This window comes from Pan paniscus, chromosome 11 (genome assembly GCF_029289425.2).
Source record: "Pan paniscus chromosome 11, NHGRI_mPanPan1-v2.0_pri, whole genome shotgun sequence".
NCBI classification, from domain to species: domain Eukaryota; kingdom Metazoa; phylum Chordata; class Mammalia; order Primates; family Hominidae; genus Pan; species Pan paniscus.
The window spans coordinates 90,575,323-90,601,618 of record NC_073260.2 but is presented as its reverse complement, the minus strand read 5'-3'; the positions used below and the strand labels follow the sequence as shown (position 1 = coordinate 90,601,618).

Below are 26,296 nucleotides of genomic sequence, written 5' to 3'. Positions count from 1 at the left end.
ATCAGACAATCATTTTCCTAAATCATAACCAACCAGTAAGTCCCAGTGCCACAGCCAAGAGCACCATTGTCGTGACAACTAGATGAAGTAAAAGGGAAAAGCAAAGGGAGAGATGGGTTTTTAAAAGATGGCATTTCCACATTATACATTTGGGTTTGGAGTAATGACAACTTGTTATGAACTGTTAAAGTCAAAAATATAGAGAGAAACAAATCTCTAAGTAAAAAAGGTTTTATTTAGAAAGAATATATAAGTAGGATTGCAATCCAGGACATACATACATACACATACTAGGGTAGCCTCCTAGTGTGTCCAAAGAACACAAAGAAGGTTGGGAGTTTTATTAGAAAAAGAAATGTGACCTATTGTTTTGAAAGAAAACTCACTGGAACTACTAAAGCTTTTGGGAGCTGGTAAGCTCTGATTGGTGAGTGAACACGGTTGGTAAAACTAGACTTAGAGTCACAAGAGTTCATCTCAACAGCTAGTAGGTAAAACTGGATTTAAGGTTACAGCATGTCATTGTGGCAGCTGGCCTGCAATATAATCCCTGGGCAAGCGCTTTGTGCCCCAAGCACTTTTTTACCGTAACCCTTGGTCCACTGACTCTAAATTTAGTTGGGTATGACAAGATAACTCCAATTCATATAATCAATTTTCACAAAATGAAAGCAGACTGTTGGTGTCCCTGTTGCAAGAAGCCTGTATGAAGAGTTTGCCTGTTTTCCCTAACACTATTATTTTCTGCTCCCTGTGTTTCAAACCTAAAAAATGTACCATACCAGCAGATTCAGGTAGCCTTGTTCCAATCCAAGCACCACTGATGCTCATCCCTTCCCATCATTACAGTTTCTTAAATTATAAGCTTTACAAGTCAAACAAAAGAAAAATTGAAAAATCCATAAAGTGACCATCTAACACCAAAACTATTTATGTATTTGGTATTTATATTTTTTCATTAAAAAAAAAAAAAAAACAGGGTTTCACTCTGTGTTGGAATGCAGTGGCACAATCACAGCTCACCATGGCCTCGACCTCCCAGGCTCAAGCACTCCTCTGACCTCAGCCTCCTGAGTAGCAACCATGGCAGCCACCATGCCTGGCTAATTTGTTGTTGTTATTTTCGTAAAGACAAGGTCTCACTGTGCTGCCCATGCTGGTCTCAAACTCCTGAACTCAAGCAATCCTCCTACTTCTGCCTCCCAAAGAGCTGGAATTATAGGCATGAGCCACCACACTTGGCTATTTTCCTCTTTTATCAAAAACAGAATACTTAACATACTACCATGTAGAATCACTCACAGACACAATTTATTATGAATATCTATATCACGTTTAATGCTACATGACAATCCACTGCATAGGTGCTTTTTTTTTTTTTTTTTTTGAGACAGAGTCTCGCTCTGTCGCCCAGGCTGGAGTGCACTGGCGCGATATCGGCTCACTGCAACCTCCATCTCCCAGGTTCAAGCGATTCTCTTGCCTCAGCCTCCTGAATAGCTAGGATTACAGGTGCACGCCACCACGCCTGGCTAATTTTTGTATTTTTAGTAGAGAACGGGTTTCACAATGTTGGTCAGGCTGGTCTCGAACTCCTGACCTCATGATCCGCCCACCTCGGCCTCCCAAAGTGCTGGGATTACAGGTGTGAGCCACCCGCCCAGCCTTAACATCTTTTTTTTAAGCTAGGGTTTCATTGTGTCGGCTAGGCTGGAGTGCAGTGGCACAATCAGTGCTCACTACAGCTGCCTCCCAGGCTCAAGCAATCCTCCCACCTCACGCACTCCACCCCCCACAATTTCCCCCAATAGCTGGGAATACAGGCGCAAAACACAACACCTGGTTAATGTTTTGTTTTTAGTACAAACAAGGTTCCGCCATGTTGCCCAGATTAATATTGAACCCCCCGAGCTTAAGCAATTCCTCTGCCTCAGCCTCCCAAAGCGCTAGGATTACAGGCATAAACCACAGTGCCCGGACTATATCTTTCTTACTCTGCAAATTTTTATTACTACTAAAACACTGCCAGAGACCCATTCTTTTCTTTCGTTTTTTTTTTTTTTCTTTTTTTGAGACGAAGTCTCCCTCTGTTGCCTTGCAGTAGTGTGCTCTCGGCTCGCTGCAACCTCCGCCTCTTAGGTTCAAACAATTCTCACGCTTGGGACTACAGGCATGCCACCACGCCCTGCTAATTTTTGGTTTTGGTAGAGACGGGGTTTCACCATGTTGGTCAGGCTGGTCTTGAACGTCTGACCTTGAGTGATCTGCCCACCTTGGCCACCCAAAGTGCTGGGATTACAGGTATGCACCACTGTGGCAGGCTGAGGTCCATTTTTATACCCAAATCTGTACATACATCAAAGATGGCTTTTTTTTTTTTTTTTTTGAGACAGTCTTGCTCTGCTGCTCAGGCTGGAGTGCAGTGGCGTGATCGCGACTCACTGCAACCTCCGCCTCCCAGGTTCAAGGGATTCTCTGCAACCTCCGCTTCCCAGGTTCAAGCGATTCTCCGGCCTCAGCCTCCCCAGTAGCTGAGATTACAGGTGTTCGCCACCACACCCAGCTAATTTTTACTATTTTTAGTACAGATGCGGTTTCACCATGTTATTCAGGCTGGTCTTGAACTCCTGACCTTAAATGACCCTCCTGCCTTGCCCTCCCAAAGTGCTGGGATTACAGGCGTGAGCCACCACACACGGCCAAAGAAAGATTTCTTTCTTTTGTTTTTTTTTGAGACAGAGTTTCACTCTTGTTGCCCAGGCTGCAGTGCAGTGGTGCGATCTTGGCTCACTGCAACCTCCACCTCCCAGGTTGAAGCAATTCTAGTGTCTCAGCCTCTTGAGTAGCTGGGATTACAGGCACATGCCACAATGCCCGGCTAATTTTTGTATTTTTAGTAGAGACAGGGTTTCATCATGTTGGTCAGGCTGGTCTCAAACTCCTGACCTCAGGTGATCCGCCCACCTCGGCCTCCCAAAGTGCTGGGATTACAGGTATGAGCCACCACGCCCAGCCCCAAATATAGCTTTCTAACAATTAATACAAAGAAGTAAAACTATAGGGTCAAAGAAATGTCTACCAGTGTTAAAAGGAGTTTAAAACCATCTCCACAAAAATGCTCTGCACAAAGGCTATAAAGATATATACTCAACGAGCAGTAAATAAGAGAACCTGCCTCCTCAAAACCTTTCCCAAAACGGGCATAATGAACTTTTTAAAAAAGCTTTTAAAACTTTTTAATTACTTAAAATGGTCTATATTTGGTGTAATTTTTATTTCTTAGCTCACTATTAAGACTGCAAAACCTCATTTCTACAAAAAAACAGAAAAACTAGCCAAGTGTGGTGGTAAGTGCTATAGTCCCAGCTACCCCAGAGGCTAAGGTGGGAGGATCACCTTAGCCCGAGGAGGTCAAGGTTGCAGTGAGCCAAGATGGCGCCACTGCACTCCAGCCTGTGTGACAGAACAACCTGGTCACAAAAAAAGGAAAAAAAAAGGCCGGGCGCAGTGGCTCACGCCTATAATCCCAGCACTTTGGGAGGCCAAGGCGGGTGGATCACGAGGTCAGGAGATCGAGACCATCCTGGCTAACACGGTGAAACCCCGTCTCTACTAAAAAAATACAAAAAATTAGCCGAGCGTGGTGGCAGGCACCTGTAGTCCCAGCTACTCGGGAGGCTGAGGCAGGAAAATGGCGTGAACCTGGCAGGCGGAGCTTGCAGTGAGCCAAGATAGCGCCACTGCACTCCAGCCTGGGCAAAAGAGCGAGATTCTGTCTCCAAAAAAAAAAAAATAGGAAAAAAAAAAGTAAATTTTAAGGCTGGGCACGGTGACTCACACCTATAATCCCAGCACTTTGGGAGGCTGAGTCAGGAGGAGACCAGCCTGGGCAACATAGTGAGACCCCCATCTCTGTAAAACATTTAAAAATCAGACACTTCTTGCATCACCTTTTTCTTAAATCCCATTGAAAACAACAGTCGGGCATGGTAGCTCAGGCCTGTAATCCCAGCACTTTGGGAGGCTGAGGCAGGCAGATCACTTGAGGTCAGGAGTTCAAGACCAGCCTGGCCAACATGGTGAAACCCCGTCTACACTAAAAATACAAAAATTAGCAGTGCGTGGTGGTACGAGCCTGAAATCCCAACTACTCAGGAGGTTGAGGCACAAGAATCATTTGAACCCGAGAGGCGGAGGTTGCAGTGAGCTGAGATCTCACCACTGTACTCCAGCCTGGGCAGCAGAGTGAAACTGTGTCTCAAGAAAAAAAAAAAAAAAAAAATTAGCCAGGCATGGTGGCACATCCCTGTAGTCTCAGCTACCTGGAAGGCTGAGGTGTGAGAATCGCTTGAACCTGGGAGGCAGAGGGTGCAGTGAGCCTAGATCATGCCATTGCACTCCAGCCTGGAAGCCAGGGCAAGACCCTGTCTCAAAAAAAAAAAAAAAAAAAATCTGATAAAAGAATAACATATCTCTAAGTTTTTCTATTTCTTCTTTAAATTACAGAATTCAAGAAATAATAATTTAAAGAAAGTCCTATCACATATGAAAATGGAGTCTAAACTACAAGGAATATAAAACTTAACAATTAATGCCTCAAGAATAACAGAGAATAAAACTGGGGAAATTTTTTTCCTGTAAAAAGGAAATAAAAGGAAAGAGAAATGAAGAGATAAATAGGAATGGGAGAAAAGAAAGCAAAGTGTCAAACACTGAAGACAGGCAAAAGACAACCCAACTTAAAGCTATGGACAATAAGCCTCCAAAGAATAAAAATACAGTATAGATCCTTAAAACTAAAATTCAAGAAAAATGTCTGGAAAACAACCCAAAAAATGCATAAATATGTCAATGAAAATACACCGTACTTGAGAATATCAATCCCTAAATAATCAGTCCACACTAAGACATTCTTATTCTTTAGTTTAAGAACTGGACTCTGGCCAGGCGTGGTGGCTCATGCCTATAATCCCAGCACTTTGGGAGGCTGAGGCGAGCAGATCACTTGAGGTCAGGAGTTCAAGACCAGCCTGGCCACCACAGTGAAACCCCATCTCTACTAAAAATACAAAAAAATTAGCCGGGCATGGTGGCGTGCACCTGTAATCCCAGCTACTTGGAAAGCCGAAGCAGGAGAATCGCTTGAACCCGGGAGGCCAGAGGTTGCAGTGAGCCTAGATCAAACCATTGCACTCCAGCCTGGGAGACAGGGTGAGACTCATCTCAAAAAGAAAAAAAAAAAGAAGAACTGGACTCTAAAAGAACAAACATCCACTGGACAACTAGGCAGAAATGTCAAGAGACATAGAAGAGAATGAAATTAGAATATCAACAAACTTGTCAAGAGCAATGCTTTGCGCAAGAAAAAATTAATATTTAAGATAGTCAGGTACAGCAGTTCACACCTGTAATTCCAGCACTTCAGAAGGCTGAGGCAGGCAGATTGCTCGAGCTCAGGCATTTGAAACCAGCCTGCGCAACACAACAAAACCCTTTACAAAAAAATACAAAAATTAACCAGTGTGGTGGCATGCACCTGTGCTCCCAGCTACTCAAGAGGCTGAGGTAGGAGGATTGTCTGAGGCCAGGAGGTCAAGGGAGAAGGGAGCAGTGAGCATGACCGTGCCACTGCACTCCAGTCTGGGTGACAAAGTGAGACCTTGTCTCAAATAAAAAAAGATAACGTAAAGAAAATGTGGGCCTAGCACTTAGAGCCAACAAAACTGATGTTCTACTCAAGTATAAAAGGTATAAATTGTGAACAACACCAAACACAAGGAATATTGTTCTCATAATTCCTTCCAGAGGAATCAACAAAAGCAATGGGTTCAGACAATCAAAACGACTAGAGAAACTGACTTAAGTATTGACAGTGACTACTGAACATATTATTTACTAAATGGCCAAAGGAGAAGCATATACTATATAATGAGTACCTGAACAATGTAGACAGAGTACAACTGTTTTGCTGTTGATATATATAAAGGCTAATTTTTGTTGTTGATTTTGTATCCTGCAACTTCACTGAATTCATTTCTCAGTTCTAACAGATGTTTGGTGGAGTTTTGAGGTTTTTCTAAATACAACATGTCATCTATAAATAAGAATATAATGTGACTTCTTCCTTTGCAATCTAGATCCCTTTATTTCCTTCTCTTGCCTATTTGCTCTGACTAGAAGTTCTAGTACTCAAGTGAGGCCAGGTGCAGTGACTCAGGCCTGTAATCCCAACACTTTGGGAGGCTGAGGAAGGTGGATCCCTTGAGCCTAAGAGTTTGAAACCAGCCCTGTGGGTAACTTGGTGAGACGCTGTCTCTACAAAAAATAAAACATTAGCCAGGTATGGAAGTGCACACCAGTAGTCCCAGCTACGCGAGAGGCTGAGGCAGAAGGATCTCTTGAGCCTAGGGGGTCAAGGCTACAGTGAGCCATGTTCGCATCATTATATTCCAGCCTGGGTGACCCTGTCTCAAAAAAAAAAAAAAAAAAAATAGCCTTTATTATTTTGAGGTATGTTCCTTCCACACTCAGGTTGTTGATAATCTTTACCACAAAGGGATGCTGAATTTTTTCACATACATTTTTCAGCGTTTATTGAAATGATCATATGTTTTTTGTCCTTGTATGTTTTATTTTTTTTTTTTGAGACTGAGTCTCACTCTGTTGCCCAGGCTGGAGTGCAGTGGAGTGATCTCGGCTCACTGCAAGCTCTGCCTCCCCGATTCACGCCATTCTCCTGCCTCAGCCTCCCGAGTAGCTGGGACTACAGGCACCCGCCACCACTCCCGGCTAATTTTTTTTTTCCATTTATAATAGAGTCGGGGTTTCACCTTGTTAGCCAAGATGGTCTCTATCTCCTGACCTCATGATCTGCCCGCCTCGGCCTCCCAAAGTGCTGCAATTACAGGCATAAGCCACCGCGCTGGCCTGTCCTTGTTTTTCTTAATGAGATGTATCCTGTTCATTGAGTTGCATATGCTGAACCATCCTAGTGACACAATTATTTTAAAAGAGGGCCAGAGGCTGAGGCAGGAGAATCGCTTGAACCTGGGAGGCAAAGGTTGTAGTGAGCCGAGATCGCGCCACTGCACTCCAGCATGGCGACAGAGTGAGACTCGTCTCAAAAAACAAAAATACACATACAAATACAAAATTAGCCGGGCCGGGCATGGTGGCGCATGCCTGTAATCCCAGTTACTTGGGAGGCTGAGACAGGAAAACTGCTTGAACCCAAGAGGCGAAGGTTGCGGTGAGCTAAGATCGCGCCATTGCACTGCAGCGTGGGCAACAAGAGCAAAACTCCGTCTCAAAAAAAAAAAAAAAAAAAAAGTGGGACACAGAAAATGAGTAATTTGGGGATAATCTAATTCTACCACCTTCTGGTTCCCTTTGAACCAGGACGGTGTGTGGAAGCAATAAGACATAATACAAAAGAAGTCAAAAACTCTGTCATCAGCTGGGTGCAGTAGCTCAGGCCTGTAATCTCAGCACTTTGGGAGGCTGAGGCAGACGGATCACCTGAGGTCAGGAGTTCCAGACCAGCCTGGCCAACATGAGACCCCGTCTCAAAAATGTAATAAAATAAAAATGCAACAGAGATTGTGTCTGGACTGCAAAGCGTAAGATATATACTATCTAACACTTTACAGAAAAGGTTAGGCAATCCTTTATGTAAAAAGCTGACCAGGCGCAGTGTCTCCTGCCTGTAATCCCAGCATTTTGGTAGGCTGAGGCAGGCGGATCACAAGGTCAAGAAATCGAGACCATCCTGGCCAACATGGTGAAACCCCGTCTCTACTGAAAAAACAAAAATTAGCTGAGCACAGTGGTGTGTGCCTGTAGTCCCAACTACTTTGGAGGCTGAGGCAGGAGAATGGCTTGAACCCACAAGGCAGAGGTTGCAGTGAGCCAAGGTCACGCCACTGCACTCCAGCCTGGCGACACAGCGAGACTGTCTCAAAAAAAAAAGTTAACATTTAGGATAGCTGGGTGAATATATCAATATCTCTATCGTTCTTTGCAACTTTTTTACAACTCTTAAAATTATTCCAAAATAATTTTTCCCTAACAAAATTGGTGTGTTTTTTTTTGTTTTTTTTTTTGAGACAGAATCTTGCTCTGTCGCCCATGCTGGAGCACAGTGGCACAATCTCGGCTCACTGCAACCTCTGCCTCCTGGGTTCAAGTGATTCTTGTGCCTCACCCTTCAAGTAGCTGGGATTACAGGTGCGCACCACCACGGCCAGCTAATTTTTCTATTTTTAGTAGAGATAGGGTTTTGTAATGTTGGCCAGGCTGGTCTCGAACCCCTGGCCTCAGGTGATCCACCCGCCTCAGCCTCCCACAGTGCTGGGATTACAGACGCAAGCCACCACACCTGGCCAAAAAGGTTTTTTTCTTATAAATTTTTTAAAAAATATTTTTTATGGAGACAGGGTCTCGCTACTTGGCCCAGGATGGTCTTGAACTCCAGAGCTCAAACAATCCTCCCACCTCAGCCTCCCAAAGTGTTGAGATTACAGGTGTTAGCCACCATGTCCCGGTTCAAAATGTTTTTTTATTAATTGGTAAGCCAATAGATTCAAGCACTTATCCTACCATACAGTATAAGAAGTTTGTAACTTTTGTAGAGACAGGTCTCACTATGTTACTCAGGCTGGTCTCGAACTCCTGGACTCAAGCGATCCTCCCACCTCTGCTGGGACTACTGGAGTAAGCCACCACGCCCAGCAGGAAACAATCTATGTAAATATTCCATGTAACAAATGAAAAATAAATGACTTATATTTCCTTTTTTTTTTTTTTTGAGACAGAGTTTCGCTCTTGTTGTGCAGGCTGGAGTACAATGGTGGGATCTCTGCTCATCGCAACCTCCGCCTCCTGGGTTCAAGAGATTCTCCTGCTTCGGCCTCCCAAGTAGCTGGGATTACAGGCATGTGCCACCATGCTTGGCTAATTCTGTATGTTTAGTAGAGACGGAGTTTCTCCATCTTGGTCAGGCTGGTCTCAAACTCCTGACCTCAGGTGATCTACCTGCCTTGGCCTCCCAAAGTGCTGGGATTACAGGCATGAGCCACCACGCCCAGCCCGAGGTCCTGTCTATTAAAACAAAAAAAACAGCCAGACACAGTGGCTCACACCTGTAATCCCAGCACTTTGGGAGGTCAAGGCGGGCAGATCACCTGAGGTCAGGAGTTTGAGACCATCCTGGCCAACATGGTGAAACCCCGTCTCAACTAAAAATAGAAAAATTAGCCAGTCATGATGGCGGGTGCCTGTAATCCCAGCTACTCAGGAGGCTGAGGTGGGAAAATCACTTGAACCTGGGAGATGGAGGTTGCAGTGAGCCCAGATCGCGCCACTGCACTCCAGCCTGGGCAACAAGGGCAGAAACTCTGCCTCATAAAAAAAAAAAAAAAAAGACAATAAACAAATAATACACCCTAGTCAATGACATCCATTCTGAAGTGATTAAGAGTACCTTTAATCATTTAATTCACTTTGAAAAGCATTAAAAACTTAGATAAAATAATGGCTGGCTAAACAGATGTGATAAAACAAATAGAGCAAAAAGGTAATAGAACATATGGATATTGACTGTACAACTCTCAACTTTTCTTCATCTGTGACCATTTTCATAATAAAGCATTGTGGGGAGGGATTTTGGCAGACAGAAAAGGAGTAGAGGCGGCGGCTTGGGGTGGTAGATGTGTTAAACAGGAGCTACAACAAAGATTTTTTTTAAAAAAGTAAAATTATGGATTACTTGTGGCTATCCACTCACTGCACAGTAAGTATTATTATAAGAACATCCCTGGTTTCAAGACATTTCAGACAGAAACTACTTCATGCAGATATGTCAGAGTAGAAGATAAACCAAAGTCAGGGAGTATGGCTGAAATCTTTGTGGAAAAAGTATGAAAAAGTAATGGCAGAGTGGGGGAACCAGGAACAAATAATGACTCTAAAGGCAAGAATATTTAAACTTGAAAACTGCCTGAGAACAGCCAGTGCTTTGTAAACGTGCACAATTTACAAAACCAAAGAAACACCGACCCGATTAAAATATTAACAAACAAGCACTTGATGGGTGAAAGAATCTCACCAAATATTTCAAGCAGAATAGTTATTAATAATCGCATTTTGCTGTAGGGGGCAGTCTGGGGCTTATATATGTTTCTACATTATCATTCTGATACTGTTTCACCCATACATTTCCAACTATAAAGTCACTATTCATTGCCATATGTAAGGTAAATGCCAATGACTGATTTATTCAGACTTAGCTTTTTCAGCTTAAGTATTATATGACACAAATACTGTATTTCTCTTCAGTAACATCTTTTTTATTCATAAAAGGGATAGACAGACTACTTCTGAAAGCATAGCCAATACACATAATAGTCATTTAACAATAACAATATAGTAACACTAGTGCTAGCATATTTATGAAAATAAATTTTAATGAGAACTTTAAGTATTTTTTTAACTTTATAAAATACCCTGAGTCAAGAAAAAAATAATTTTCTTTGATAAACAATTCAATAAATATTTGATAAACAAAGCACCAAACATAAGAGTATAATAGGGAAGTTACCAGGCTGAGCTCTAGGAAGTGTCAAGAGGTCGGTACAGCTTGGGAAAAAAGAGGAAAAATCAGGATCAACTGGTAATTCTTAAGTTAAACAAGGTCAGTGCACCCTCCCCTGCAATAAACATTAGTGACATACACTAGGTCACATCTCAAGTTGAAAAATATCTTGCCAAGAAAAGTAGCATCACTACAGCTCTTCCTCTGGATCTCTTATCCATTCATATGGCTTATTACGAACTAAGCTGCTTTCACAGTGGAAAATGTGAAATTTTTCAAATGAATCCAAATTTTTTTAAATTAGAGCTGTCACCCAGAAAAAAATTGGAAATAATAATAAAGTAGGATTATTTATGCCCACCACCAAAGATAAACATTAACAGTCTACTAAGCCTGTTCTCATTAATGTTCAACAGTTTTGCATTAACTTTACATATTTTTTTCAGTTGATCAGGAAGTATACCTTTTCTAAGACATTTTATATCATAATTTTCAAATATTCTTATTATCACTTCATAATTGTGGAATGTTCACATAATTTTGTGGAATTTTCACATAAATTCACAAGAGAGTTGACATCTGAATACAATGTATATTCCACAATCTAATTAGCTAAAAAAGACATTACAGCTGGGCCCAGTGGCTCATGCTTGTAAACCCAGCAATTTGGGAGGTCAAGGCAGGCGGATCACCTAAGGTCAGGAGTTCGAGACCAGCCTGGCCAACATGGCGAAACCTCGTTTCTACTGAAAATATAAAAATTTGCCAGGCATGGTGGCGCATGCCTATAATCCCAGCTACTCGGGAGGCTGAGGCAGGAAAATCACTTGAACCCAGGAGGCGGAGGTTGCAGTGAGCTGAGATCGCACCACTGCACTACAGCCTGGGCATCAAAGTAAAACTGTGTCTCAAAAAAAAAAAAAAAAAGGCATTATGAGGACCATTGAAAAAATATAAGTATGGTCTGTAGATGTTCTGATTTTTTATAATTGTACTGTAATTATGTAAAAAGATCCTTGTTTTTTAAAAAACACTGAGGTATTAAGTGAAGAAGAACCTTATTCACAACTACTTGTCAAACGTTTCTGGGAATAAACTGTAGGGAAAGGAAGAGAACAGGATAAAGTAGATGTGACCGAAATGTTAAAATCTGGGGAATCTGAAAAAAGGATATTCAGTAATTATTCATATTCCCATTGCAACTTTTCCGTAAATCTCACAATGTTTTTTTTTTTTTTTTTAATTGAGGTTCACGGTCAGGCCCAGGGGCTCACACCTATAATCCGGGCAGTTTGGGAAGCTGAGGTGGGCAGATCACCTGAGGCCAGGAATTCAAAACTGACTAACCTGGCCAACATGGTGAAACCCCTCTCTACTAAAACTACTAAAATTAGCTGGGTGTGGTGATGTACAAGTGTAGTCCCAGCTACTCTGGAGGCTGAGGCAGGAGAATCACTTGAACCCAGGAGGCACAGTTGCCGTTAGCCGAGATCAAGCCACTGCACTGCAGCCTGGGCAACAGAGTGAGACTCTAGCTCAAAAAAAAAAAAAAAAAAATGAGGTTAAAGGAGATTTAAGTAACTCATCTAATTACTAAGTGCTAGACCCAGGACAAAAATCCTGGTTTATACGGATTCAAAAGAACTCTCACCACCTGGTGCAGTGACTCACGCCTGTAATCCCAGCACTTTGGGAGGCGGAGCTGGGTGGATCACCTGAAGTCAGGAATTCAAGACCAGCCTGACCAACATGGTGAAACCCCGTCTCTACCAAACATACAAAAAATTAGCCAGGCGAGGTGGAGGCAGAGGTTGCAGTGAGCTGACATCGCACCATTGCACTCCAGCCTGGACAACAAGAGCAAAACTCCGTCTCAAAAAATAAAAAACTCTCTTTCATCATGCAACCTGAATAGGTTATCTCAGAACACCTCTAACATAACACTGGACATTTAAAATTCAGTAATTAACATCTTACCGGCAGGGCGTGGTAACTCATGCCTTTAATCCCAGCACTTTGGGAGGCCAAGGTGGGCGGATCACCTGAGGTCAGAAGTTTGAAACCAGCCTGGCCAACACGGCGAAACCCCGTCTCTACCAAAAATACAAAAATTAGCCAGGCATGGTGATACGTGCCTGCAATCCCAGCTACTCCGGAGGCTGAGGCAGGAGAATCGCTTGGACCCAGGAGGCAGAGGTTGCAATGAGCTGAGAACGTGCCACTGCACTCCAGCCTGGGCGACAGAGCGAGGCTCCATCTCAAAAAAAAAAAGAAAGAAAAAAATTACCAAATAAAGCCACTTTTTATGACACCAATTTAAGATTACTTTCTTAGCAAATACTTCCCAGAATAGGATTAATGAATAAATAAACATCAATAATTTTCCTAATGCATACTAGTGTTTAAAAGAAAAAAATTTAAAAGGGCCAGGTGCAGTGGCTCACGCCTGTAATCCCAACACCTTGGGAGACCAAGGCGGGGACAGATCACTTGAGGTCAGGAGTTTGAGACCAGCCTGGCCAACATGGTGAAACTTCATCTCTACTAAAAATGCAAAAAAGTTAGCCGGGCATGGTGGCTCACGCCTGTAATCCCAGCTGCTGGGGAGGATAAGACAGGAGAATCGCCTGAACCCCAGAGGCGGAGGTTACAATGAGCCAAGATAGAGTAACTGCACTCTAGACTGGGCTACAGAGCGAGACTGTCTCAAAAAAAAAAAAAAAAAAAAGGTCAGGTGCGGTGGCTCACGCCTATAATCACAGCACCTTTGAAGGCTAAGGGGGCAGTCACTTGGGCTCAGGTGTTGGAGACCAGGCTGGGCAACATGTTGAAACCCTGTCTCTACTAAAAATACAAAAATTAACTGGAGGTGGAGGCAGGCACCTGTAATCCCAGCTACTTGAGAGGCTGAGGCAGGAGAATCGCTTGAACCCAGGAGGCGGAGGTTGCTGTGAACTGAGATGGCACCATTGCACTCCAGCCTGGGCGACAGAAGGAGACTCCATCTCGAAGAAACAAAAAAAAAATTAGGCAGGCATGATGTTGCCTGCCTGTAGTCCCAGCTACTTGGAAGGCTGAGGCAAGAGAATCACTTGAACCCGGGAAGTGGAGGTTGGAGTGAGCCGAGATTGGCCACTGCACTCCAGTCTGGGCGACAGACTCCGTCTCAAAAAAAAAAAAAAAAAAAAAGACCATTCATTACGCAAACTTTTTCCTAAGTAAATTCAACTATAAAAGGAGGACCTAGCCTAAAACCTCCAAATTTTTCCATCACTGGACTAGATCAGTTCGTGAATAAATTCCTATCAGAGTAAGTGTATTTAGGATCAAGCACTGAGTAGCAGAGATATCTGTCTGTTAATACCAGCAGAATACTACACTAACTTTATACTGAAAAATGTAACGCAACACTTAAATCTCCTCACTATGTCCCCTAACATCAACAGGGCACTTGGGTATAAATGAGTGATTTTAAGAAGCACTTTTAATTAACTATCAAAGTATAGTCAAATCAATCTGCAAGTAAGACAAACTGGATATAGTTTACTTACTTGCATATTCCCTGTGAAAAAGGGTTTGCCAATCTAGTCAATAACATGTATATAATGCTTAATTTTGCACCAGGTACTGTGCTTAGCACTTATCTCACTTCACTTAAAATAATAATATAACCAAATTGAGGAGGAGGGAGTATTTAACATTAAAAATTTTATTCAAATGGGTCTTTGTTTTTTTGAGAGAGTCTCGCTCTGTTGCCCAGGCTTGAACGCAGTGGTGTGATCTTGGCTCACTGCAACCTCTGCCTCCCAGGTTCAAGCAATTCTCCCTGCCTCAGCCTCCCGACTAACTGCCATTACAGGCACCCACTACCATGCCTGGCTAATTTTCGTATTTTTTTTTTTTTAGTAGAGACAGGGTTTCACCATGTTGGCCAGCCTGGTCTCGAACTCCTGATCTCAGGTGATCTGTCCACCTCGGCCTCCCAAAGTGCTGGAATTACAGGCATGAGCCACTGCACCCGGCCTCAAGTGGATCTTGATCATTAAAAGCCATTCTAAGATTCAAGCACTCTTCCTTGTGCTTTGAAGAAAAGGCAGGTTTTTGCTTTTTTGTTGAGCCAAGGTCTCACTCTGTCACCCAGGCTGGAGTGCAGTAGCATCATCATAAGTGATCCTCCCACCTCAGCTGCCCAAGTACCTGGGACTACAAATGGAAGCCATCATGCCCAGCTACTTTTTAAACTTTTTGTAGAGACAAGGTCCTCACTATGTTGCCCAGCCTGCTCTTAATTCCTGGGCTCAAGCAACCCTTTTGCCTCAGCCTCCCAAAGTGTTGAGATTACAGACATGAGCCACTATGCCCAGCAAAGGCAGCTTTTTAAAGTCTATTGTAATTCAGGTATTTTACTACTTCAGACTATTAGTTCTCCATCTACCTTGGATTTTCATATTTCATTCCAAGGACACACTTAAATTAACAGAAGGGAGAAAAGGGAGAGGAGATGATGATGAAGCAGCGGGGAAGGAGGAGGAAGGGAAGCAGAGCAAGGTGAAAGGGGAGAGGAGGAGGAGTAGGAGGAAGAGGAGGAATAGGAGGAAGAGGAGGAAGAGGAGGAGTAGGAGGAAGAGGAGGAGGAAGAGGAAGAAGAGGAAGGGGAGGAAGAGAAGGAGAAGGAGGAAGAGAAGGAGAAGGAGGAGGAGGAGGAGGAAGACGAGGAGGAGGAAGAGGAGGCAGCAGCGGCGGCGGTGGTGGTGGTGGTGGTGGTGGCAGTGGCAGCCTAATAGCTAAGAGGTACCTGGAAAAGGTTAGCATTAAAGAGTTCTCATGGAACAACATCCAATTGTACCTGAATCAAGTACAATACCTCTTTCCTTACTATTCTTCATTACCTACTTTTTATTTTTTATTTATTTTATTTTTTTTTTAGGAAAGAGTCTCGCTTTGTCACCCAGGCTGGAAGGCAGTGGCGTGATCTGGGCTCACTGCAACCTCTGCCTCCTGAGTTCAAGCGATTCTCCTGCCTTAGCCTCCCGAGAAGCTAGGATTACAGGCGCACACCACCACGCCCAGCTAATTTTTGTATTTTCTTAACAGAGGCGGGGTTTCACAATGTTGGCCAGGCTAGTCTCAAACTCCTGACCTCAAGTGATCCACCCACCTCGGCCTCCCAAAGTGCTGGGATTACAGGCGTGAGCCACCGCACCCGGCCATCACCTACTGTTTAAACACAGGGTCCAAAATCCTAAAGTTTCCTACAAAGGAAAACATTAAATCATATGCTCTCCCTTAATTTCCTTAATTCTAAACAAGGCAAACAAGAGTTCCACATACCCTAAAACTTCAAGTATAATAATAAAAGAAAAAAAAGGAAAAAAAAAAAAAAGAGTTCCACAAAAACTTACCTGTACCACTTGTTTCTGTGGTTGCGTTGATTGTGCTGCTGAAATCTGTGGTTTTTCCCGAGCACCTCGACAATGGTCACTGCTCACTGAAGTCATCATATACAGTATATACAAAATAATGTATGTACAAAATAGAAAATCTGCAAGAAAGTAGGGATGGTAAGCAAAACAATCATAGTAAAAGATAAGCATGTACTTCAGAGAAAACAAGGACACTTACAATAAAAGATAAAAGCTCTCTGGAATACAAATTCTCAAGAAGTAGCCCTTGAGGATTTTACATTTTGCTGGTATCTGTTAAACCAATTCGACTACTGCAATCTAAGTCTATGGTTTACGAGCTTAGCAATTCTAAACAAAAATCTCAAGTACCACCAATTTTAACCAGCAACTATTTTATCACTACATGTAGTCATTGTACATGAAGTGCTATCTGCCTCTTACTACTTGCACTTGCTATTTGAACCCCAAAACAACATTGCACCCAGCCAAGATTTTACCTGCCAATAGCCCAATTTAAAATGTGTCAAGAAACAGGCTATGCCTAAAAGCAAAAGTCAGCTGTAAATAATAAATCTTAAAGAAACAATTGTGTGGCCGGGTGCGGTGGCTCATGCCTGTAATCCCAGCAATTCACGAGGCCGAGGCAGGTGGATCATGAGGTCAGGAGATCGAGACCATGCTGGCTAACACAATGAAACCCCGTCTCTACTAAAAATACAAAAAAGTTAGCCGGGCATGGTGGCAGGCATCTGTAGTCCCAGCTACTTAGGAGGCTGAGGCAGGAGAATGGCGTGAACCCGAGAGGCAGAGGTTGCAGTCAGCCGAGATCGCGTCACTGTACTCCAGCCTTGGCGACAGAGCGAGACTCCGTCTCAAAAAAAAAAAAAAAAAAAATTGTGCATATAATTTTCTTTGATTTGTTGAACAAACATTTATTGACTAGCTACTAAGTGTCAAGCACATAATTAAGTATGTCATCAAAACATGATTCTAAGCTGGGCACGGTGGCATGCACCTGCAATCCCAGCTATTTTGAGGCTAAGATGGGAAGACTGCTTGAGCCCAAGAGTTTGAGACCAGCCTAGACAACACTGTAAGATCAACTCCACCTCAATTAAAAAAAAAAAAAAATTATAACCATAAGATTCCTACTTCCTACCCTTTAGGGATAGCGATTACAATTTTTTTTTTTTTTTTTTTTTTAGACAGAAGAGCCGGGAATTTTCCGATAAAGACCAGAAAACCTGCTAGACAAATTCTAAAAGAGCTGTAACACTATAATTGTTTTTTTGTTTAATTTTAAAAACACAGAAAGCATCGGTGAGGATGTACAAAAACTAGAACCCTTGTGCACTGCTGATGGGAATTTAAAGTGGTACAACCATCATTAAAAGAATGGTGGTTCCTTAAAAAAAAAAATCAAAAACTAAATTACCATATGATCCAGCAATTCCAGTTCTGGGTAGGCACCAAAAACAAATCTCAAAGCAGAGTCTCAAAGAGATGCTTGTACTTCCATGTTAAAAGTGCCATTATTGGCCGGGCACGGTCACTCACGCCTGTAATCCCAGTACTTTGGGAGGCCAAGGCGGGAGGACCACAAGGTCAGGAGATCGAGAGCATCCTGGCTAACACAGTGAAATCCCGTCTCTACTAAAAATACAAAAAATTAGCCAGGCATAGTGGCGGGCGACTGTAGTCCCAGCTACTCAGGAGGCTGAGGCAGGAGAATGGCGTGAACCCGGGAGGTGGAGCTTGCAGTGAGCTGAGATCGTGCCACTGCGCTCCAGCCTGGGCGACAGAGCAAGACTCCGTCTCAAAATAAATAAATAAATAAAATTTTAAAATAAAAAATAAATTAATTAATTAAAAAGCACCATTATTCATAATAGCCAAAAAGTGGAAGATACCCAAGTGTCCATCAATAGACGAATGGATAAGCAAAATGTGACATATATACACAATGGAAAATTATTCAGCCTTAAGAAGGGAAGATATTCTAACACATGCTACCACATGGATGCACCTCAAAGACATTATGCTAAGTGAAATAAGCCAGTCAAAAAAGGACAAATAAGGCTAGGGTGCAGTGGCTCACACCTGTAATCCCAGTACTTTGGGAGGAGGAGGCAGGTAGATTGATTACAAGGTCAGGAGTTAAAGACCAGCCTGGCCAACATGGTGAAACCCCGTCTCTACTAAAAATACAAAAATTAGCCAGGCATGGTGGCGCACACCTGTAATCCCAGCAACTCAGGAAGCTGAAGCAGAAGAATTGCTTGAACCCAAGAGGCAGAGGTTGCAGTGAGCCAAGGTAGTGTCACTGCACTCCAGCCTGGGCGACAGAGCAAAACTCTCAGAGCAAGGGGTAAAAAAAAACAGACAAATACTATATGACTCTACTTATACAAGTTACTTAGAAAAGTCAAATTCATAGAAACAAGTAGAATGGTAGTTACCAGAGGCTGGGGGTAGGGGAAGAATGGGGAGTTACTGTATCACAGGTATGGAGTTTCTGTATGGGAGGATACAAAGGTTCGGAAGATGGACGGCAGTGGTGGTTGCACGACAATGTAAATGTACTTAATGTCAGAGAACTGTATATGTAACAATGGTTACAATAAACTTTATGTTATGTACATTTTACTACACACACACACACACGCACACACACACACACACGCACAGAAAAACATGTAGCAATGCCTTAAAAGTTAAATTTCCAAAATGGAATTCTCCACAGAGGAAATATACCCATCAATCAGAAACAAACTGTTTATGCAAACAATTCCACTCTTACGAAGCTCCTAGAACAAACAAAACAAAAACAAATGTGCAGCTGGTCGCGGTGGCTCATATCTGTAATCCTAACACTTTGGGAGGCTGAGGCAGGCAGATCACGAGGTCAGGAGTTCGAGACCAGCCTGACCAACATGGTGAAACCCCATCTCTACTAAAAATACAAAAATTAGCCAGGCATGGTGGCAGACGCCTGTAATCCCAGCTACTAGGGAGGCTGAAGCAGGATAATTGCTTGAACCTGGGAGGCGGAGGTTGCAGTGAGCCCACTGCACTCCAGCTTGGGTGACAGAGGGAGACTCCATTATTTAAAAAAAAAAAACAAAAAAAAAAACACTAAGAGATAAACACACACATTAGTCTAGGCCTACACAGGGTCAGGATCATCAATACTACCGTCTTCCATCTCCACATCTGTCCCACTGGAAGGTCTTCAGCGCAATAACACATAGAGCTATCATCTCCAATGATAACAATGCAGAGCCAATGATTTTTTTTTTTTGAGACAGAGTCTCACTCCATCACCTAGGCTGGAGTGCAATGAATAGTGCGATCTCGGCTCACTGCAACCTCCACCTTCTGGGTTCAAGCAATCCTCCTGTCTCAGCCTCCCGAATAACTGGGACCAGAGGCACGCGCCACCATGCCCGGCTAATTTTTGGTATTTTTAGTAGAGATGAGGTTTGGCCATGTTGGTCAGGCTGGTCTCAAACTCGTGGCCTCAGGTGATCCACCAGCCTTGGCCTCCCAAAGTGCTGAGATTACAGGTGTGTGCCACTGAGCCGGCCCAGAGCCAATGATTTTAACAATACATGGAACTCTGTTTCCTTTTTTTTTTTTTTTTGAGACAGAGTCTGGCTCAGTCGCCCAAGCTGGAGTGCAGTGGCTTGATCTCTGCTCACCGCAAGCTCTGCTTCCTGGGTTCACGCCATTCTCCTGCCTCAGCCTCCAGAGTAGCTGGGACTACAGGCACCCGCCACCAAGCCCAGCTAATTTTTTTGTATTTTTTTAGTAGAGACGGGGTTTCACCGTGTTAGCCAGGATGGTCGCGATCTCCTGACCTCGTGATCCACCCGCCTCGGCCTCCCAAAGTGCTGGGATTACAGGACCCGGCCGGAATTCTGTTTTCTAGAACAGTCAGTTTTAGACACCCAAAAGCAAGCATTCCCATGATGTGGAAAGATATTCCACTATTTGTAAATCTTATACATTTCAGATTAATAAAATGACATTATAACATTTCTACATATTTTTGATCTGTGTATCATAAAATAAAATAGAGGAGACTAACCATAATTCATCATACTAATTCAGGTACCAAAGAAAATTATGTCCCTGAAACCTATTTTAGCCAGAAAAGGTCTGACAAGCATTTTTCTGTGTTAGCTGCACTAATATTAACTTATTTTTTCAACAGCTTCATTAACTGGCTTGCTGAAGGCCACAGACATATTATTGTACTGCCTTTTACATTATAATAACAACCAATTATCTAGAATTTCTCACAGCCTCAATACACTGGTTTAAAACTTTTTACTGCATTTGAATCTGCCTCTCCAGTCAGTATGAATACACATTTTGCATCCTTTTTCAGTTTAACAACTTTACAATTTTGTTGGTTTCGGTTTATCATTTTGGTTGTATTATAGAGAACAAGGTTAATTGTTTTGCCATGATTCCATTTATTTTTAAAGCATTCTCTCAGATATGAATAAAAGCATACGAACACACTGTTTAAAAACTGTGATGCATTTAAACAAATGTAAGGCATATCTGTATTTGAGAAAGAATCCATTTGATTTTTTTTTTTTTTTTTTTTTTTTGAGACGGAGGCTCGCTCCATCACCCAGGCTGGAGTGCAGTGATGTGATCTCAGCTCACTGCAACCTCCGTCTCCCGGGTTCAGGCGATTCTCCTGTCTCAGCCTCCCAAGCAGCTGGGACTACAGACGCCTGCCACCACGCCCGACTAATTTTTGTATTTTTAGTAGAGATGGGGTCTCAACTTGTTGGTCAGGCTGGTTTCGAACTCCGGACCTTGGGTGATCCAACCACCTCAACCTCCCAAAGTGCTGCAATTACAGACATGAGCCACCGCGCCCGGCCCCATTGGATTATTTTTAAAATCACCTTCAGGCCAGGCACCGTGGCTCACGCCTGTAATCCCAACACTTTGGGAAGCCAAGGCAGACAGATCACCTGATGACAGGAGTTCAAGACCAGCCTGGCCAACATGGTGAAACCCTACCTGTATTAAAAATTCAAAAATTAGCCGGGCATGGTGGCGTACCTCTGTAATCCCAACTACTTAGGAGGCTGAGGCAGGAGAATCGCTTGAAGCCAGGAGGAGGAGGTTGCAGTGAGCTGAGATTGCACCACTGCACTCCAACCTGGGCAACAAGAGCGAGACACCATCTAAAAAAATAAAAATTAAAAAATCACCTTCAGCACTAATACTCTGCAATTCCATCTTAAGTATCTAAAGTGAAGCATCCAAGCTGGGCAAGGTGGCATGCACCTGTAGTCCCAGCTATTCAGGAGGCTGAGGCAGGAAGATCACTTAACCCACAGTTCAAATCCAGGCTAGGCAACACAGCAAGACCTTTTTTTTTTTTTTTTTTTTTAAGACACAGTCTGGCTCTGTTGCCCAGGCTGGAGTGCAGTGGCACGATCTCGGCCCAGCAACTTCTGCCTCCCAGGTTCAAGTGATTCTCCCACCTCAGCCTCCCAAGTAGCTGGGTCTATAGGTATGTGCCACCGTGCCCAGCCGATTTTTTTTGTATTTTTAGTAGAGATGGGGTTTCACCATGTTGGCCAGGCTGGTCTTGAACTCCTGACCTCAAGTGATCCACCAGCCTCAGCTTCCAAAGTGCTGGGATTACAGGTGTGAGCCATGATGCCCAGCCACCTATCTCCTTAAATAAATACATTTTAAGAAAAGAATAAAACAGAATTAAGCATCTAATCAAAAGCTAACTTGTTGAGTGGTATTCCTACCATAAAACATTTTTAAGAAGTGAGTAGTTTACTCATAGATTTCCAGTTCTGTTGATTGGATTATCTGATCTTTTTCTCACTGTTTATTCTCAGTGACCCCATTTATGAAAATAATCGGCTGGGTGCAGTGGCTCACGCCTGTAATCCCAGCACTTTGGGAGGCCGAGGCAGGCAGATCACGAGGTCAGGAGATGGTGACCATCCTGGCTAATACAGTGAAACCCTGTCTCTACCAAAAATACAAAAAGTTAGCCAGGCATGGTGGCACGCGCCTGTAGTCCCAGCTACTCGGGAGGCTGAGGTAGAAGAATCGCTTGAACCCAGGAGGCAGAGGTTGCAGTGAGCTGAGATCGCACCACTCCACTCCAGGGAAACAGAGCAAGACTGTCTCAAAAAAAAAAAAAAAGAAAGAAAATCTAGGTGAAATAACAAAATGAGACTTTCTCCATACAGGAGTGCCATCTGGTGATAAAAATCTGCATGTACAGAAGGAATATACTTAACCCATATTCAATGTACATTAATTTTTTGATTTACAGAAAAATGACTTAATCTTTATAGCCTCACTACTATAACCAAACATTTTGATATAATGTACATGAATCCTCACTTGTCAAGGAAGAAAACCATAACTCTTTGTTATAATGCAAACTATTAAAATTTTACTGGTCCATGTTCACAGTATCAACATTAAGACTATATCTCCTTCCAATCATCAATTCTTAATATTCCATAATGAATATGTAATTAGCCTATAAATAATGACCCGGTTGCATGGCTAAACCAGAATAGTTGCTTTGTGAAACATAAAAACTACATGGCTTACTTTATTGTTTGGAAAAAGTTTTTCTCTTAATTAAGGTTTACTGCTCTGGGTTATATATTCATAAATTGTTACTACAAAGACTTCTAGCTTAAAAATAGCAAATACAGGCCGGGTGCAGTGGCTCACGCCTGTAATCCCAGCACTTTGGAGGCCAAGGCAGGTGGATCACGAGGTCAGGAGATCGAGGCCATCCTGGCTAATAAGGTGAAACCCCGTCTCTACTAAAAATACAAAAAAATTAGCCGGGCATGGTGGCACGCGCCTGTAGTCCCAGCTACCCAGGAGGCTGACGCAGGAGAATCGCTTGAACCTGGGAGGCGGAGTCTGCAGGGAGCCGAGATGGCGCCATTGCACTCCAGTCCGGGTGACAGAGCAAGAGTCCGTCTCAAAAAAAAATAAAAATAAAAATAGCAAATACAAGGATGGGCGCGGTGGCACACGCCTGTAATCCCAGCATTTTGGGAGGCCGAGCCGGCTGGATCACCTGAGGTCAGGAGTTCAAGACCAGCCTGACCATCTCTACTAAAAATACAAAATTAGCCGGGCGTGGGGGCACATGCCCATAATCCCAGCTACTCAGGAGGCTGAGGCAGGAGAATCGCTTGAACCCGGGAGGCAGAGGTTGCGGTGAGCCAAAATTGCGCCATTGCACTCCAGCCTGGGAAACAACAGCAAAACTCTGTCTCAAAAAAAAAAAAATAGCAAATACATTCTTTGAAAAATAAAAATAATTATAAGGGCCTCAGGACATCCAAGAATGCATGCTTAAATAAATTCAGATTAACTTGTCTTCTGTCAGTTGTGCCTCTCCACACTATCACTGAAATGTTATAATACCTAAATCTCTATTCATAAAAAGTCTTAATATTAAAGATGTCCAGCAAAAAAATTTCCAGAGATGAAACAGGTTTCGCAGAACAATCACAGGGGATGGGGGATGTGACTGAAATCTTCTGGAAAAACAGGTCAGAAAATAACTTTAACAGGATGCATGATTCAACAGACAAATTTTCCCGTATTAATTTTACATAAAACTTCTGATAAAGCCAGGCGCGGTGGCTAATGCCTGTCATCTCAGCACTTTGGGAGGCTGAGGCAGGTGGATCACTTGCGGTCAGGAGTTCCAGACCAGCCTGGCAAACATGGCGAAACCCTGTCTCTACTAAAACTACAAAAATTAGCTGGGTGTGGTGGCGTGAGCCTGTAATCCCAGCTATTTGGGAGGCTAAGGCAGGAGAATCACTTGAACCCGAGAGGCGGAGGTTGCAGTGAACCGAGATCATGCCACTACACTCCAATCTGGGCGACAGAGCAAGACTCTGTCTCCCCCCAAAAAAAAAACTTCTGATAATTGTGAATCCATTAAATCAAGGTAAAAGCGTAAGTTACCAAAATATTCTTCAAGACCCTTAAAAATTGTTACCACCACTGAACTGTAAAAATGACTAAGACATGGAAACTAGACCGTAAAAATCAACACCTTCAACTAACATACTGTTAGGAGGAACTTCTATGTCCTCCTTTTCTGGGAAATGGAGCTGTGTGTAGTAAATAGGAATGCTTCTACAACAAGTACCCAGTTGCCAGACCATAGGAATTCAGTGTACACTTGTGTTCCATCATCTATCACTTTCCACTCCCAAGAGTTCTACTACACTGGAACAGGTTCCAAGAGAATTCTCAGAATAGAAACAGACAAGAGCAAAAGATTCTAAAAATAATCCAGTAGAAACTCAAACATACATATCTCAAGTTCTTGAGGGGCAGGAAGCACCAGGTTTACTTCAATCTGTCCAACCAAATTTTGAAACCCGTATTTATCTCACCTCAAAGTGAATTAAAGATGTGACAGATTTTAACACAGGTAAAGAACTGCTGCTACATTTTTAACTTCTTTAGAAACAAAATCAGAAAATATAATATAAAGCTTCCTATTAACAATTAAAGTGAAAAAATTGTCTAAACGTAATGAGGAAAGAAAGTCTCCGGCCGAATAAACCAACCTGATAAAACTACAAAGATATTCTCTATGAAAGGAATAGTTTTGGAAAAAAGTTTTAACTGCCTAAAAAGTTTTGTTTCCGTTTTTGTTTTCTTTTTCATAGACATACGATCTTCCCATATTTGCCTAGGCTGGTCTCAAACTCCTGGGCTCAGGTGATCCTCCCACCTTGGCCTCCCAAAGAACTAGGATTACAGGCCTGAGCTACCATGCCCGGCTTAACTGCTGTTTTTTTCAAGGACCTTTCTGAAGATAAGATACCTCAGTGAAACAGCCGCATTTTCAAGTGATCTCAGTTTAGACTTAACTGAAAATGGTTGACTTAACAACCACCAACATTTCTGTTAAAGCTTACATAAGCACAAATTCATCTAACTTTAAGGCATACAAAAAACACGGTCGGGTAAAAACTTTTCTAAAAACCATGTAATATACCCTAAACGAAAAGCAAGGACACATTTTATCATTCTGAAAAGTTACAGAACACTTGCTGACAACATACTGAGAAGAGGGAAGATTTCAACAGCCATTTAATAAAAGTTCGAACAGTTAATTAAATCCCAAACTACATACGTACACTGCATGTATTTAAGACAGCATCACAAAGCATTGATTGGAAGATAGTTCTAAAACCAGGATGTTGACACACTTGTGCAAAGTATCTCAGCTACTACATCAAATAAATTTACGTTTCAGGAACAGAAAAACTAATGTTTTTTTCAAACCAAATATAATTCAGATGACATGAATTACATAATGGGCTAAGGGTTCAACTACTAAAAACAGGATACACAATTTATGTTAAAGAAGCAAGTCTTCATCAAGAATGTCCAGAGATGCTGTTCACTGAGTCATAAGACCAGTGGTGCAGGGTCTATCTTAGACTGGCAAGGATGGGTCTCAGGTCCTTCATCTATATATGTCCACTCATTCCCAAAATCTAAAACCAATGGTAATGACAATACTAGCAGAAAGCACATACCATTCACTATGTGCCAGACACCATTCTAAGCACTTTATATGTACAGTATTAAGTCACTAATCTTTCCAACACTCTAGAGTATACATTACTTTACTCCCATTTTACAGAGAGGAAACTAAGATACACAGAGAATCACAGCTAGTAAGTGGTGAAGGCAGTATTCAAACCCAGGACATTTGGCTCTACAGTGTGTGCACTTAACTATTATGCTATGTTGTAAGGCTAACTGTTCAGTCACAGATAAATAATAGTTCCCAATTCAGCTTCCTCTTCTATACAACAGCATAACTATTGTTGGCATCACCTGCAAAGCTTGTGCCTGATGACAAAGATCTGGTCTAGACCAGATCTCACCTAGCTTCTCAGCCTTTCAGATACCCATATGTTCTATACTGGTATATTTCTGTGACCACTACTATTATTTTTGTTTAATTTCTAATCTGTGTTCCCGCATTTTCTACTAAGAAAACAGTCAATATTCTCAACCTTCTCTGCAGAGGAAATTCATTTATTCATACCTGCAGAAGACAAAATTAGCTCAGATTAAGAATCTGAGGCCAAGGCCAGGTACAGTGGCTCACACCTGTAATCCCGGCACTTTGGGAGGCTGAGGCGGGAGGATTACTTGAGGTCAGGAGTTTGAGATGAGCCTGGCCAACATGGTGAAACCCTATCCTACTAAAAATACAAAAATA

At 42.6% G+C, this 26,296-nt stretch overlaps 1 protein-coding gene and 1 non-coding gene across 24 annotated transcripts in view; both read right to left on the bottom strand.

Moving 5' to 3' along the window:
- The window catches only part of UBAP2 (ubiquitin associated protein 2), a 127,480-nt gene that overhangs the window by 79,236 nt on the left and 21,948 nt on the right, over positions 1-26,296 (bottom strand). For 20 of the 23 annotated variants that reach the window (XM_063594439.1, XM_055117306.3, XM_057303164.2 and 17 more), the window contains one exon: positions 15,994-16,133. The exons of 2 other annotated variants lie outside the window; for them this stretch is intronic. In XM_063594439.1, the coding sequence (XP_063450509.1) occupies positions 15,994-16,092 (99 nt within the window). In that variant the 5' untranslated portion in view covers positions 16,093-16,133. Of the gene's footprint in view, positions 1-15,993; positions 16,134-26,296 lie in introns of those variants that run through there. One more of the 23 variants, XM_063594440.1, reaches the window with a different exon arrangement.
- LOC112440882 (U7 small nuclear RNA) lies at positions 17,213-17,274 on the bottom strand. Its single transcript, XR_003028875.1, has one exon. It is a non-coding gene; the product is annotated as a U7 small nuclear RNA (small nuclear RNA).